At 37.3% G+C, this 13,876-nt stretch overlaps 5 protein-coding genes across 10 annotated transcripts; 3 read left to right on the top strand and 2 right to left on the bottom strand.

Annotated features, from left to right (window-relative positions):
* The first annotated feature begins 835 nt into the window (after window positions 1–835).
* LOC105448488 (transcription initiation factor IIA subunit 2) lies at window positions 836–2,240 on the top strand. Of its 2 annotated transcripts, XM_011687078.1 has the most exons (5): window positions 836–1,090; window positions 1,423–1,527; window positions 1,621–1,750; window positions 1,966–1,972; window positions 2,103–2,240. In XM_011687078.1, exons 1-4 carry the CDS (start codon window positions 1,019–1,021, stop codon window positions 1,968–1,970), a joined length of 312 nt encoding a protein of 103 aa, XP_011685380.1. In that variant the 5' UTR covers window positions 836–1,018; the 3' UTR covers window positions 1,971–1,972; window positions 2,103–2,240. The 2 variants fall into 2 exon arrangements, with proteins under 2 accessions (XP_011685380.1, XP_011685379.1); XM_011687077.1 differs by lacking the exon at window positions 1,966–1,972 and having other exon boundaries at window positions 837–1,090.
* Window positions 2,241–2,590: 350 nt separating this feature from the next.
* LOC105448487 (membrane-bound transcription factor site-2 protease) lies at window positions 2,591–5,443 on the bottom strand. The gene is made up of 6 exons (XM_011687076.1): window positions 4,999–5,443; window positions 4,470–4,745; window positions 3,775–4,125; window positions 3,501–3,659; window positions 3,050–3,307; window positions 2,591–2,969 (listed from the first exon to the last, which is right to left on the bottom strand). Exons 1-6 carry the CDS (start codon window positions 5,071–5,073, stop codon window positions 2,601–2,603), a joined length of 1,488 nt encoding a protein of 495 aa, XP_011685378.1. The 5' UTR covers window positions 5,074–5,443; the 3' UTR covers window positions 2,591–2,600.
* Window positions 5,444–5,925: 482 nt separating this feature from the next.
* Window positions 5,926–8,081, top strand: LOC105448486 (8-oxo-dGDP phosphatase NUDT18). Of its 2 annotated transcripts, none has more exons than XM_011687074.1 (4): window positions 5,926–6,250; window positions 6,396–6,930; window positions 7,071–7,176; window positions 7,460–8,081. In XM_011687074.1, the coding sequence occupies exons 1-4, from the start codon at window positions 6,148–6,150 to the stop codon at window positions 7,697–7,699; spliced, it is 984 nt and encodes a 327-aa protein (XP_011685376.1). In that variant the 5' UTR covers window positions 5,926–6,147; the 3' UTR covers window positions 7,700–8,081. The 2 variants fall into 2 exon arrangements, with proteins under 2 accessions (XP_011685376.1, XP_011685377.1); XM_011687075.1 differs by having other exon boundaries at window positions 6,359–6,930.
* Window positions 8,082–8,634: 553 nt separating this feature from the next.
* On the bottom strand, window positions 8,635–10,869 carry LOC105448483 (zinc finger protein 2-like). 2 transcript variants are annotated; one of them, XM_011687068.1, is made up of 3 exons: window positions 10,640–10,868; window positions 10,258–10,482; window positions 8,635–10,160 (listed from the first exon to the last, which is right to left on the bottom strand). In XM_011687068.1, exons 2-3 carry the CDS (start codon window positions 10,480–10,482, stop codon window positions 9,246–9,248), a joined length of 1,140 nt encoding a protein of 379 aa, XP_011685370.1. In that variant the 5' UTR covers window positions 10,640–10,868; the 3' UTR covers window positions 8,635–9,245. The 2 variants fall into 2 exon arrangements, with proteins under 2 accessions (XP_011685370.1, XP_011685371.1); XM_011687069.1 differs by having other exon boundaries at window positions 10,258–10,869.
* A 127-nt stretch (window positions 10,870–10,996) lies between these two features.
* Window positions 10,997–13,757, top strand: LOC105448484 (transmembrane protein 39A). Of its 3 annotated transcripts, XM_011687071.1 has the most exons (8): window positions 10,997–11,180; window positions 11,278–11,834; window positions 11,969–12,117; window positions 12,202–12,300; window positions 12,639–12,742; window positions 12,829–13,081; window positions 13,187–13,394; window positions 13,482–13,757. In XM_011687071.1, the coding sequence occupies exons 2-8, from the start codon at window positions 11,484–11,486 to the stop codon at window positions 13,734–13,736; spliced, it is 1,419 nt and encodes a 472-aa protein (XP_011685373.1). In that variant the 5' UTR covers window positions 10,997–11,180; window positions 11,278–11,483; the 3' UTR covers window positions 13,737–13,757. The 3 variants fall into 3 exon arrangements, with proteins under 3 accessions (XP_011685373.1, XP_011685372.1, XP_011685374.1); XM_011687070.1 differs by having other exon boundaries at window positions 10,997–11,834; XM_011687072.1 differs by having other exon boundaries at window positions 10,998–11,834; window positions 12,642–12,742.
* The last annotated feature ends 119 nt before the right edge of the window (window positions 13,758–13,876 follow it).

Below are 13,876 nucleotides of genomic sequence, written 5' to 3'. Positions count from 1 at the left end.
CGTGTGCTCTTCCGATCTAACTCTCGTACAAAGCCTTCGTAAGTAGAATTTATATGTTAACCTTCTTTTACTCGAATTTCGATAAGTCGAAAATTTTATAACTTGAAGAATTTAGCTCTTCTCTTGAGATTCGAGTTATCGAGATTTTATTGCATATGTGTATATATACATATATATATATATATATATATATATACACACGTTGTAACAATGCGAAAGATGTATTATTATGTCAACTTTCATACTCTAGATGGAGTCGGACATAAATATTCTCTCGTGTTCAAAAATATGCGTACAATTATATATATATATAATTAAAAAGTAAAATTATATCGAATACTCATGTAAAACAACACAATTATAGACCTTGTTTCAACTAAATTTAAAAGTAGTTTTAACTAGTAAAATCGGGTTTTGTTGATAACATATATATATATAGTTAAAACTACTTTTAAATTTAGTTAAACGAGGTCTATAATTGTATTATTTCACATGAGTATTCGATGTAATGTTACTTTTTAATTATATATATATATAATTGTACGCATATTTTGAATACGAGAGAATTAATATTTATGTCCGACTCCATCTAGAGTATGAAAGTTTTTACTAGTAAAATCGGGTTATGTTGATTACATATATATATATATATATATATATAGTGAATTTGGATTTTAACGGATTATGGATTTTGACGGTTATATATACATATATATAATATAACTGGGCGATTTCATCTTGAATATGACTTTAACGGTTTCATACCATGCGCCGCGCGCTGCATGCGCGCTGTTTCGTGTTCCCTTTCCGAGAGCAGCGACAGCCCGCAGCCGAGCCGACACTGGTCGACACTGCCGACAGCACTTGTGCATCGGGTGTATATGTGTGCTTCAGATCAGAGCCGACTAGCCGAGTCAGCCGAGATATGCGACGGGATATTGTTGTTTGTTGATGGTAGACGCGCTTCGGGCTCCGGAATTATTACTTTCTCACGTTATTACGAGATTTTTGGGGAAGAATGTCTTACCAATTGTATAGAAACACAACGTTAGGAAACACGCTGCAAGAGAGTCTCGACGAGCTGATACAGGTGAGTATAACGTAATGGACGTTAGAAGATAGGTTAGATTTCGCACTTTCGGCCGTATACGAAGAGAAATTAATTCGTTTCGAGTGAACGATAAACGTAATTTGCGTCGGCTAAGTTTGCTGTTTACACACTTTAATGGAATTCATTTGCGCTGATTAAATCAAAAGGGCGATAAGCAAATCTTGCAATAAATTCCGATGCATGTGTTCTTTAGGCAAATAAAACCAAATCCTATTAGATAATTAGAAATTATGTTATATTTTGTCTATAATGCATCGGCAAGCATTTTTATTATTTTATTATTTATCTAATAATGATAATATATGTTCCAGTATGGGCAAATAACGCCACAGCTAGCAATAAAGGTGTTGCTGCAGTTCGACAAAGCTATTAATCAAGCTCTAGCAACGAGAGTTAAATCGAGACTTACATTTAAGGTAAATCTCTTATTCGAATAATCTTCCTCACCTGACTTTATTGTACTTCGTTTGGAAAGAATAATCTGATATGAATGAATTGGCTTGTTACAGGCTGGCAAATTAAACACATATAGATTTTGTGATAATGTATGGACTTTTATGCTAAATGATGTTGAATTCCGTGAGGTTCAGGAAGTTGCGATAGTAGATAAAGTAAAAATTGTTGCCTGCGATGGGAAGAGTAAGTATTGATACTAATAGAAATCCACAATGTTTTTAGCTTGTTTTATATAATTAGTAGCGTCTCGTTTGACCATGTTGCGACTGACCACGGCCACTCACAGCGGCCTAGAGGTTTGCCACTGTTCAAGCGCTGTGAGTGGCTGGTGGTCAATCGCAACATGGTCAACCTGACGGTGCCACTCTTTTAATTACGTATTAATTATTTCTATCTAGGTTAACTGTAAGTGTGCCGAGTAACTCAAATCAGTTATTAAGCAGGCAATAATTTTAAGTTTTTTTTTATCATATTATTTATTAGTTTCCTTAGTTTTCAGAATCCATCTTTATAATATAAATATTTTTTTTTTTAGCATTGGACGTGGATGGAGCAGCGAGACGATAACAAATTTAGCGTTTTATATTACATGAAGAAATCTTTCTTATATTGTCAAAATAAACTCTTTTTCGTGATAAATAACAAGGCAAATAAGACAAAATAATATAAAAAATAGGAATAAATTTTCTTTCCTGTAAAACATTGAACTGCTGCAGCTAGTAGTACATCAAATTTTAGAAGATATAATTTTTGTGACTACATAAAACCATCACTTAATTTGCATAATAAGCACAATACTTTTACTTGCATATTTTACGTTTAAGTACATACAAGAATTTAACATCAAAATGTTTTAATTAATATTAAAATATGAAAGTTGTGTTGTTAAAAGTTTCTGAAAAACCTGACTAAAATTCAAAAAGGGGCATTATTATTATTATTATTATTAATGTATAACAGGTTAGCTAAGATTAATTCATAAATAATTTCATATAAAGGATACAGATGGAGAAGACGATAATGTATGATTAACTTACCATAATTTATTAATAAGCAAATACATTAAGTTTGTTATAAGAAGTAATGTACCTAGACTTGTTATTGTAAGTACTGTGCTTTCTCTGATATTTCTATTATGTGGCATGGAGTTCAATAAACAGAGTACAACTATATTTATAATATATTGACCATCCAGAAGGAAGCAAGGCACGACGTTAATGATTGCCAACCCTGCTGAAAATACCGTGATGTATTTGCAAAGTAGTGCAAATGACTCGGGTAATTTGGGATACAGGAAAGAGTACTTTGGCACCCAGTCCGATACGTCAACGGTCCTGTAAATGTCCGCCGGATGTCCGAAGAACAACACATCCTTGCCAATTTTCCTCTTTATTTGTATGATCTGTGGTTTTAAATTGTTTTAAAAATAACGATTTTGAAAGTCTATTTTCTTTTACTGTTACATCTTCTGTTTCTACCTACCTTTGTCACATTATCTAAAGAGGGCTTCATACAGTGAGTGTCTTGAGATAAGCATTCGTGACTAGCTTGACAGAAATATTGCGACTGATTAAGCATTGCCCTTACTGGAAGACATGAATGCGGGGGTAAATGGAGAGGAGCGGTTTGCGGTCCTTCGATGTATTCGAAACACAGATTGCCATTTATTTCACTGTCAGTTGTACAGCAGTTCACCGCGCCGTTCGTTTTCTGCTTAGCTGGCACTGACTCGTCATAATCCTGCGAAATAAACTGTTGTCAGATGTTGCAACAAGATTTTAAAAATTAAAACATACTATAATACAAATACCAGCTAAAAGTACTAAATGAAATATAAATACAAGTACTAAATAATGAAATCAAATATTAGATGAAGATACTAGACAAAATGTAAATATAGGTAAACAATAAAATCACGTCATAAGAAAATTACCTGGATAAACGATTGCTTAACGCAATAGCCAAGAGCAGGCTGCTGTACTGATTGCAGCATACAATCGTACCAATCCTCACTGTGCTTCACAGGACAATTGTTTAATTTGTATATTACATCACGTTCCAGAAGACCAGTTGGTCCTAACACAGGTGAATTCTATAACAAAAGAGTAACAAAATAAAAATACGTTTTAACAAAACTAGTCTCTTAATCTAATCTCTTTTTTTAATCTCTTTTATTTTTTTTGTAATCTCTTTTTTTTGTCACTCACAGGTAAAATAGTCTTCACGTAAACTCCAGAGCCAATGCTATAAAGCGGTGCCCACAGCCATGTAGAAAACACAAGAACTGCTGCAGCTATTGTAGCAAGAATAATATTATGCCAAATCCCCGCACACGCAATGCGTAGCTGATTTTTTAATGGCAATGCGAATAATTGCTCGTTGCTTATGTGCACGTAAGCTATCGGAATTGTGAAGACAATAACGATTCCTAGGCCAAATAACTGTACATCTTCTCTCGCTGCAGCAAGGGCGTGCCCTAATTCGTGAACTATACTACATATTGCTAGCGTTGCCGCATAATAGCCAATTTCATTGAAAGGAACATCCACGCCTGGTAACTAAAACGTATAAAATTACGAAATTAAATTGCACAAAAAGAAGTAGAGAGATTAAAGATGTGAAAGATTTTTAAAACCTATACTAAATTTAGAAATTAAGTAAAGTATCATATTAATTCTAATGTATTACAGTAAAATATATAAAGCTGAACTCGAATACATCAATTCTTTCATTCTATATAATCTTTCATGTAGTAAAGATTATCAAGAAGTATAAAGCTGGACTCTAATACATCAGTTCTTTCGCTTCTATAAAATCTGCATTACTACATAAAATCTCTAATGTAGTAAAGACTATCTCGAAAAGTATATCTGGCCCTTATAAAAACACTTTTATGATCTACCATGGGTTCTAATATAGCTCCTGAGCTGACGTCACTCGAGGATCCAGCTAGCCACATGTTGAACGTCATCTTCAGGATAATGACAATAGCTATCGGCAAGAGTATAATGCTTATGATGACACCGGCGTTGAACCAAGCGGTCCAAAACCTGGAGCGGTCCGTCCCCCATTTTATTATTTTGCGATTGAAAGCGGTTGTAAACCATTTCACTCTCAGTATCTGTATCTCCAGGCCGGTGTTCTCCAGAAAGTAGAGGTACGGAAAATGCGAGCAGGACTGAAAAATATGTGAGAAGTTATCCTCTACTATGACGAACTTGTAACCCACATTATGAAATTGAGAGTTTAGTTGACGAAAATTTCATGACAGAAAAAACGTGAATGTCAGTGACAACCAATATTTTCTCGAGCCCAGGGAACCTTAGTACGTGTATTATAAACATTATTTCATTGCAACGGGCTTTTTTGCATTGAACTTTCGTGCGTGATGTAAGAGTAAAAAACGTCATAAGAGAACTGTATGGATTTACCTTAAAAAGCGTATCAAAAAAGAATAGTGAGCAATGTATCAGGGCTATCGCAATTAGCACGCTCAAGGCATCCATTTTTTCAGTTTATTTCAACTTGTTTGTTTGGATCTTGGATGCCGGCTTCCCTCATAACTACATCGCTGCGTATCTCGCTAAATGCAGCTGAATGTGTTGAGTTGAGTGAGCTACGTCATGCACACAAGCACCAATCCTCGGACAAGCACTTGTTCACCTAATATATTCGATAATTATATCCCTAGACACCACGTTGCGGAATGTAACGTCTCTGACGCCGTTTTCATAATAATAAACAATGAATCAATTACGATAACGTTTTCATTATTGCATTATCAATGTGACTGCGAGCTTTGTCTTTTTTTTTTATTTAACAAACAAAATTTGTTAATTGCGCGAACGCTTATTCATCCGAAACATGTTCACAGACTCGCGTGCATTCGTGTAGCCAGAGAGAAGCATGAGAGCGGCCATCCCGGCGTGTTCCGCGACACCGGTAAAAGTTTTGACCTCACCGTATGTACATTAGCGCCAATTACTCCACTTTTGAGATGGAACTACGTATGTATGTACACAACCAATGACACTGGCTTGTATTGGGAAAAAATTAATTTTTTTCCCTCGAATACCAAATGGGCGTGTATTGGGAAAAAATTAATTTTTTTCCCTCGGATACCAAAGGGAGGGTTATTGGAAAAAAATTAATTTTTTTCCAATGCAAGCCATTGTCATTGGCTGTGTACGTAGGTTCCATCTCAAAAGTGGAAGCAATTGGCGCTAATGTTACGGGGAGGTCAAAACTTTTACCGATATCGCGGAAAACGCCGGGATGGCCGCTCTCATGCTTCTCTCTAGCAATACGCATAGGGAATTTCGCAATTCGCATACGAATGTGCGCGGCATGCGAGAAGGGGAGCAGTGTCAGTGGAGTAGAGGTGGAACTTGACAAACCCGCACATCTTGACACATCCCGATGCGTCCTGATGCATCCCTCCGCGCGCATTCACTGGGCTGCTGTCACTTTCACACCGCTTTATCACTGACCGCGTGAAATCGCGACTTTACACTCGCGATCGACGCGTCGCGACGCGCGGTACGGTATTTTCGGTGCGCGCGTATGTGTGTACATGTAACATGTCAGATCTCGTGGAGAATCAAGTTCAATTGCTGCTCGCCGGACAAGCGTTAGAGAACGATGACATATGCAGTGTACACACTCTCGCGAGTGACACGACAGGTATGTCAACGCCTTCGCATCACTTTGTAATGCTGCAGCATACGTATACCGAGTCCTTTCACCTTCTCTCTCTCTCTCTCTCTCTCTCTCTCTCTCTTTCTCGCAAAGAGAAAGAAAGATTTGATACAGCTGAATCAATGTACAGGTGCAAAATCAGGTCAACTAACAGCACACGTTCCCATCTGCTCGAAGACGGTGACGTACATAGTCGCCGCTGTTGTCATAAATGACCAGGGCGAGGTGTTGATGATGCAGGAGGCGAAGGCCTCCTGCACCGGCAAGTGGTACCTGCCAGCCGGTCGGGTGGAGAAGAACGAGAATCTCATAAGCGCCGTGAAGCGGGAGGTCTTGGAGGAGACGGGCCTGGTGATAGCGCCGACGACTTTAATACTGGTGGAATGCGCGAACGGCACGTGGTTTCGCTTCGTGTTCACCGGGGACATAGTCGGCGGTACGCTCAAGACACCCGATCAGGCGAACGAGGAGTCGCTGCAAGCGTGCTGGGTGCGAAACATAGACGACCTGCCGTTGAGGTCCAACGACATTCTGTATCTCCTGGACCGAGGCAAAAGTTACGTTTCAAATAAGACTGTTCCCCAACATCCTCATTTGATGCCTGTGATCAAGCCGCATGCGAAACTAACGCTGAGATTAGTAGTCACATCTAAAAAGAGGGCGACGTAAGTATATTATGCAACGTGTGCATTAATTATCTCTGATAAAACTACAATTATATCGTTAAACTATGTTATACTGTATCAACATTTATGATGTAATATTTAAACGAGGTAATACATTTTTATATAAATTTTGTTAATAGGAACAGATTACATGTGCTCATATCTGATACCGAAAAATATAATCCACCAATTTGTGAACTTAATCCAAGTCGTAGTTTACTGTCTACTCTGCATAGCTTTATGATGGTGAGTATATTAGAAGAGCATTATATTTTACGAGTACATAAATATTAGTAAACTTAATTAAATATCAAGCATATAATATGTTGTATGTATTTTGCAATGAAAAGTTGTCATGAAAACTAAAAAAATCAGTCCTTGTTACACATAAAAATAATTTGTAGATATATAAATTATTCTTCAACAAAAAGATAAAAATATATTTGCTATATATATATTTGAACATTAAACATAGTTTGTGAAAGATTTTACTACGAGTGTATATTCAGGTATTGATTTATATTTTTAGGAAATATTTGGAAACGACGTAGCGCCGCACAAGCCACATGGTTTACTGTCTGTAGAATTTAGTGGTGGACAAGGAGGAGATGGTCTGTGCTTAACGTTACTGGTATCCTTCAAATTACCATTGGAAGACGTGCCTATAATCGGGAAATACATCTGGCATGAACTTTCTGAAAATGTAGCAGAAAGTCTCGCAGCCCGTCTGCCAAGGAACATGACTGTCCCTCTGAAGGTCGTACGTTAATGCACGTTCGTACATTGCATACGAATGTTTTATTAAGCAACTATTTTGCTTGACGAAAGTGAACGGTACAACATACAAGAGAATTTTTTCTACTAAAATCAAGTTTATAACGTTAACATTATAGTTACCCTAGTCTACACCAATGACTTAATAACAGATAATTAATACATCTCAGATAACATTCCATATTTTTATCTAATATAAATAAGCTAATAATTAAATGACGAAACTGAAGCATTAATCTTAGAATAGTAACATATATTGGGATCAAATTTCTCTTCTTAAAAGTTTAATCTATTCCCAGCATAAAATGAATATAAAATTGTAATGTATTAAACGGCATAGATACAATAATATAATAGTATAATGTACAATAAAAATTTCGAACAGTATGTTTACCATATGTATATTTGAAGTTGAAATTTGATAGTTAAAAATTAGATTGTGTATATATAATTGTGTAAAGAAATTATTAAAAACCGTTTGTTTAAAAATTTTATTAAACATTACTACATAAAAAAATATTTAGAAATGTTAAATAGATTTGAAATTTTATATTTGCATCAAAAGTTACAAAATCTTTAACATATCTCATTTATACAAATTATATCATTCAACTAATATCTGCTATATTGGAATAACGTAAAAAAAGTAGAGATAATTTATTGAAATAAAGTACATAACAATAATAAGTAAGAACAAGAAAGGTTTTAACAAACAATTTATCACTTATTTATATCAAATTGCACATATGAGCTCAAAACAAGATTGAAATTATATTTTTATTATTTTTATACATGTGCGCTTTGTATACTTAATGCTAAGTACACTTTGTGTACTTAAAATACCCTAATAATAATTACAATAATTTACTTATTTAATTCAAGGGTTATTTAAGTCTGATATTATTGATTATAAAGTATTTGTATAAAATTAATTGAAAGGAGAAATATTGAATATGTTAATTATTTATATAAATAAATGGTGGCAATTTTTTTTATATAAAAGTATTGTTTCTACTGTCCTCTCATATCCTATTTTAGTAACTCAAAAACATCACAGATCATTATAATCATACACCACTTGATCTTAAATAAGTCAACATAAAACAAGTTAATGATTTTTTACACAATGTTACATTTAAGATTTAGGAAGACCATCATGTATCCATATTAAGGTATAAAAATGAACGTTGTTTATCGATTTTACCAGTAAAAAATTGCTCGTTTGCAAGAGCATTGAATGAAAAAAATACTAAAGTGATATTTTTAAAAATTCTTCATGTGCAGGATATCATATGTAACTTATTACAAATCAATATCCATCTCAAATTATTGCAAAACTTTTTGATAGCTCAGGATCTGAGCAACCTTTTAAAATCTAAACAATTTCAAATTTTTAAAGAAATTACATATAACAATAATATACAATACTTTCTTATTGTTAAGGCATCAAGAATTTTTTGTCTAGTTATTGGCAATAATATCAACTTGTAACAAATTATATAATTCATCCTGCATAATAATAATAATGATGATGTATACCTTCAACTAGAAGTAGATGTTAATCTTCCCATAGGGTTTAATACAGCGTCTTCTGTACTTTCATTCTTTATAGGAACCACATTACTAGTATTATGCATTAATTTAATGTCATCGTTGAGCGTTAAAGACACGTTATTTAAATAATTTGAAGAAGCGGTAGCGTCCGCACCGGCGTGCAGTACGTGCTTTTGATTGTTTTCACAGTCAGTCGCGTTCGCGTCCGTACTCGCGGGATGTTTCTTCATGTGGGTCGTCAGATTGCCGCTGTGATAGAACTCCTTGCCGCAAATCTTACATTGAAACGGCTTAATCCCGGAATGTATCCTCTCGTGTATCGACAGGTTACCACTGTGCCGAAACTCTTTACCGCACACGTTACATTTGTAGGGCTTCACGCCCGAGTGAGTTCTCAGGTGAGTGGAGAGATTTCCACTGTGGCTGAACATCTTTCCACATATCTGGCAGCCGTACGGACGCTCGCCGGAATGCGTTCTCATGTGTATAGCCAAGTTGCCACTGTGCGTAAAACACTTGTCACACTGGCTGCACTTGTACGGCCTCTCCCCGTTGTGCGTTCTCATGTGTATGAACAGATTGCTCTTATGTCCGAACTCCTTGAAGCAAATCTCACATTGGCATTTCAACTTTTTACCCGTGCCAGACTCCGCGGTGCTCTTCGACGGTCTCCCAAGGCGATTGTTTTTCACGGCGGTCACCGATTGCGTCGTTAACGTCTGACTAATATCCCCTACATTTTGCAAATCTTGCGGCAGTTGCGGTTGCTTGTTCTCTTGCACTATGACGGCGTTGCTTGTACTCTGATCACACTGATTACTCGTCTGCATTTGATTGTTGCCGTCCTCTTGCTCGACCGGATAGAATATGCCATTCTGTACGTACGACAAACTTCCAGCCTCCTGAAATTAAAATGTACAAAATTGAACGTAGTGAAATTTTTTACTTGTCAAGCTGTCGAATGCGAAAAGCTGCTCGGAACAGCGTTCGGATATTTACTTCCGCCTGGAACATGGCCTGTTGAGCGTGAATCTCGCTCTTCGCAGACATCTCGCTCGACAGCTGCGTCTGCTCCCAAAATTGAGACAGCTGACGGCTGTGCTTGTACTCGACATCTTGATTGATAAAAGGATACAAGGAACTGTCTGAACTGCTAATCCTACTACTCGCGTTTACGTCCTCTACAGTTGTACATTCGTGCTTAATTTGTATAGGGCTAAACATCTGTAAAACAATGACAAATTCAGTAAACGTGAGAGATATATTACTGCGTTCAGCGCACTAGCGTGAAATGCCATACGAGCGAACTCGCGCGTTCGCTCCCAATTGCGATACGTTATTCGATGCATTTTAAAGTCATATATAATCGTGGCACACCAACATTTTCATTCGAAGAACAGTCAACAATGGGCCTCGGCCAGGAATATATCAGTCGCGAATACTCGTAGCTCCGGCGAGATTGTGCGATAACAGTGTCATAATTGACGCGCCGCTTCCCACTCTTCAATATTAACGCGACTTATGCAACGAGACTTATTTGTCGGCTCACATCGCTGACAAGAATCTCCGAGTCCCTTTGTCCCAAAGCCATTTTTTTTTTTATTAGATATCCAAACGCGCCACCTACGCGGCTCGCAAGTCGCGGTGGGAGGACCGTGAGAGAAGGGAGGACCGAGAGAGCGGCGATCCGCGATATCAGCGGCGTCGATGGGGTCAGATGGGGTTTCGATCGCTGATCCGATCCGCAGCGGCGCTAACCGCGTCCGTGTCACCTTTTCACCGCCGTCGGTACACATTGTTATTGTTATTCGACTGACTTGTAGACAGTCTGCTCTCCGGTATCTCGCGTTGAACGTCCGTTTATCAGACATAAATCAATCTCAACGAGTGGTCCAACTTGTTTGCAAAAAGGCGAGACGAAAGTAAGTCGGTCTGTGTTTCATTAAATGTCGAAAGTGTCGTTGTTCCTGCGATCGTCACTGTTGCGTCACGCGCTCCTCTCCGTGTTGTTGTTTACAGTGACATAATCGCGATGTGTCAGAAAAATAGCGTTTGAAGGAGAGGCTACCTTCGAGATACAAAACATATCTTTGCCAAGCAGCCACTCGGAAATTAAACGTCTGTGCGATGCGCGTCTGTCACGCTACGTGGAATACACGGACTGATTCAGCGATCTGTTGCACTACGTCGCAAAAATTGTCAGGATAAGGTGACTCGTGTGAAGCATGCCTGGAGGCAGACGAAACGCTGTCGGTCGGACCGGCGGGCCGACTGCCAGATCCGGTAGTGGTAACTCTGCCGCCGCCGCCGCCACCGCCAGTAATACTAACAACGGGAGAAGCAACAGCGGGGAACGAGTGAGTGCCAATGGCGCGGACGACAAGAGGCTCGACGAGATTTACCGTGGACTGTCCCTGGCGCCGAAGCACATTCCCATACCCGCGGTACCAGTCGACGGGCAGTTGAGCTTCGAGGCACTGTCCCTGGTCGTCTCGGTCATCGCAGCCTGCCTGCAGCTGCTTAATCTGTACAGAACCGTGTGGTGGCTACCAAATTCCTATAATGGTTACAGTATGGTACGTTATGTTGCAGTTGTGTGTTTATTGCACGTCTAAATTATGCTCGTGATGCTCGTAGAGGACTTATAATTGTAAGTGAGAAGATAGAAGAGCTGTGCACCAAGTTGTGATCTCTGGTGTGTGTGTTTCAGAACTTTTATTTGATAGACCCCTACCTACTTGTATTTATTTTCACCATGGTGGCGCATAGATTCCTTTACACACTGTTACGTCAGATCATCGATGTTTCATTGCCAGTTCGATCGGTACCCACAAAAATAGCAATCAGAGACATTATAAGGTATTATTGTATGTGATTTATTAATAGCTCGTGTGATTTGTAATAGTGTCAGGATAGCTCAACATTTATGTAATTTTATTTCAGGTCATCTCTGTCAGTTGCTGTGAAGAGTGTGCTAGGCTGGTGCCTGTATCATATGATTGAGAGACATAACTCTATGAAAATTTTTTATTTATGTTATCCGTGAGTATCTATTATATGAGTATGTTTAAATATATTAACTCTGCTGTTCTGTTTATATACAATTATATCGTTTGGGTTAAATATGATTTAAAAAACTCTAAAATGTGAAAAGTAAATTTTCACAGAGAAAAAATCTTATGTTAACAGACAAAGTCATCAAATATCAGAGAAAAGTTTTAAATAAAATAATAAGAAAATAAATTATATTTTGGATCAAATAGACTCGAACAGAACAACAGGATTAAATAATATGTTATTACTATGTCATATACATTTGTACTCTACAGTTAAAAATTTGAAGGTAAGAATAAATTGCTTATGATATCCATTTGTTCCAGAAGTTTGTCAGTATATTTTGTTATGTTTGGAATAAGAACAGCAACATTTTTTGATATATCGTTCTCGGGTGGAAAGGAAGAACGAAAAACAAAGTATGTATTAGGTAGGTATCATCACGCGCGTCTCGATCGTATTTTATCTATTTATATTATTTTTAAAGCCTAATTTTGACATGACTTTTCTATACAGACAAACCTTTGCACAATTGCTCATTAAACGCATCGGCCATCAGAGCGGAAGTGTCCACTTTGAGAATGGATTTTAACAGACGATTAAAGCGAGCTTTATTTTCGTCTTCCGGTAGCGCGTACGTCTGCGTGGTCGCGCCTATTATTTTTGTACCTCCGCATTTACATTTCAACGTATTGTGGGTAGTACAGCATGTAATCTTGTTCTGGCTCGGAAGGATATGCGCGTACTTTGCTCAGGCTTATCCCTTCAGGTGAATATATTTCTTTTGTAAATGTAAGAGTCGCCTGTCGATAATAAGATTTACATATGCAATATTATGTCAAATTTACATATGTATAATACGATCGACTTTTAGATATTGCGACGAGCTACACAAGGCAGCGATGCACTTGGGCCGATGGGTTAAAGTAGAAAATCGCAATAATCACATATATGCCCAACCGTGGAATGATGCGATATTGTGGCCTGACGGATCGATTGTGAGGCACAATCGTGAAATTTATCGTTCTGAAGGTTTGTGCACAGCAGCGGAACCGGGCAATCTAAATCACTCGAGATTTTATGTACGTGCTATTTATTTCTACCACAGCGAATAACGAAAAAAAATATATATATTAGACTCGATACTAATTATGTATTGTATCCCACAGGGTTTATTTAACAATCGGGTGACGCTACTAAGTCCAATACTGGGATTGCAATTATTACTGGTGAACATACAATTGTTTATTCTATTAGGCGTGACCGAATGGTATCAAATACTGTCGACGATATTACTATTAATTATACATTATTATACTTTATTCAAAATGGCCAGAGATTTTCTGATATCCTGGAAAGTCTACCGTGCTGAACAAATAATTCAAGAGAAGTCTCAAACAATTGTAATCCCAGTTGCTCAATAAAATGTGTGATTTCTGCATTTATTTTATATTGTTTTTTTAAAATATACTTATCAAATAAAATGAAAGAAAAAAAATTTTACTTATCCACGTAAGAAAATTTACACAAGAATTTAAAATACGCCACATGTTTTAGATTTTTG

Source organism: Wasmannia auropunctata, unplaced genomic scaffold (genome assembly GCF_000956235.1).
Source record: "Wasmannia auropunctata unplaced genomic scaffold, wasmannia.A_1.0 LD336085.1, whole genome shotgun sequence".
NCBI classification, from domain to species: domain Eukaryota; kingdom Metazoa; phylum Arthropoda; class Insecta; order Hymenoptera; family Formicidae; genus Wasmannia; species Wasmannia auropunctata.
Note: the sequence above shows the minus strand (reverse complement) of the source record. Positions and strands in the feature narration are given on the sequence as shown.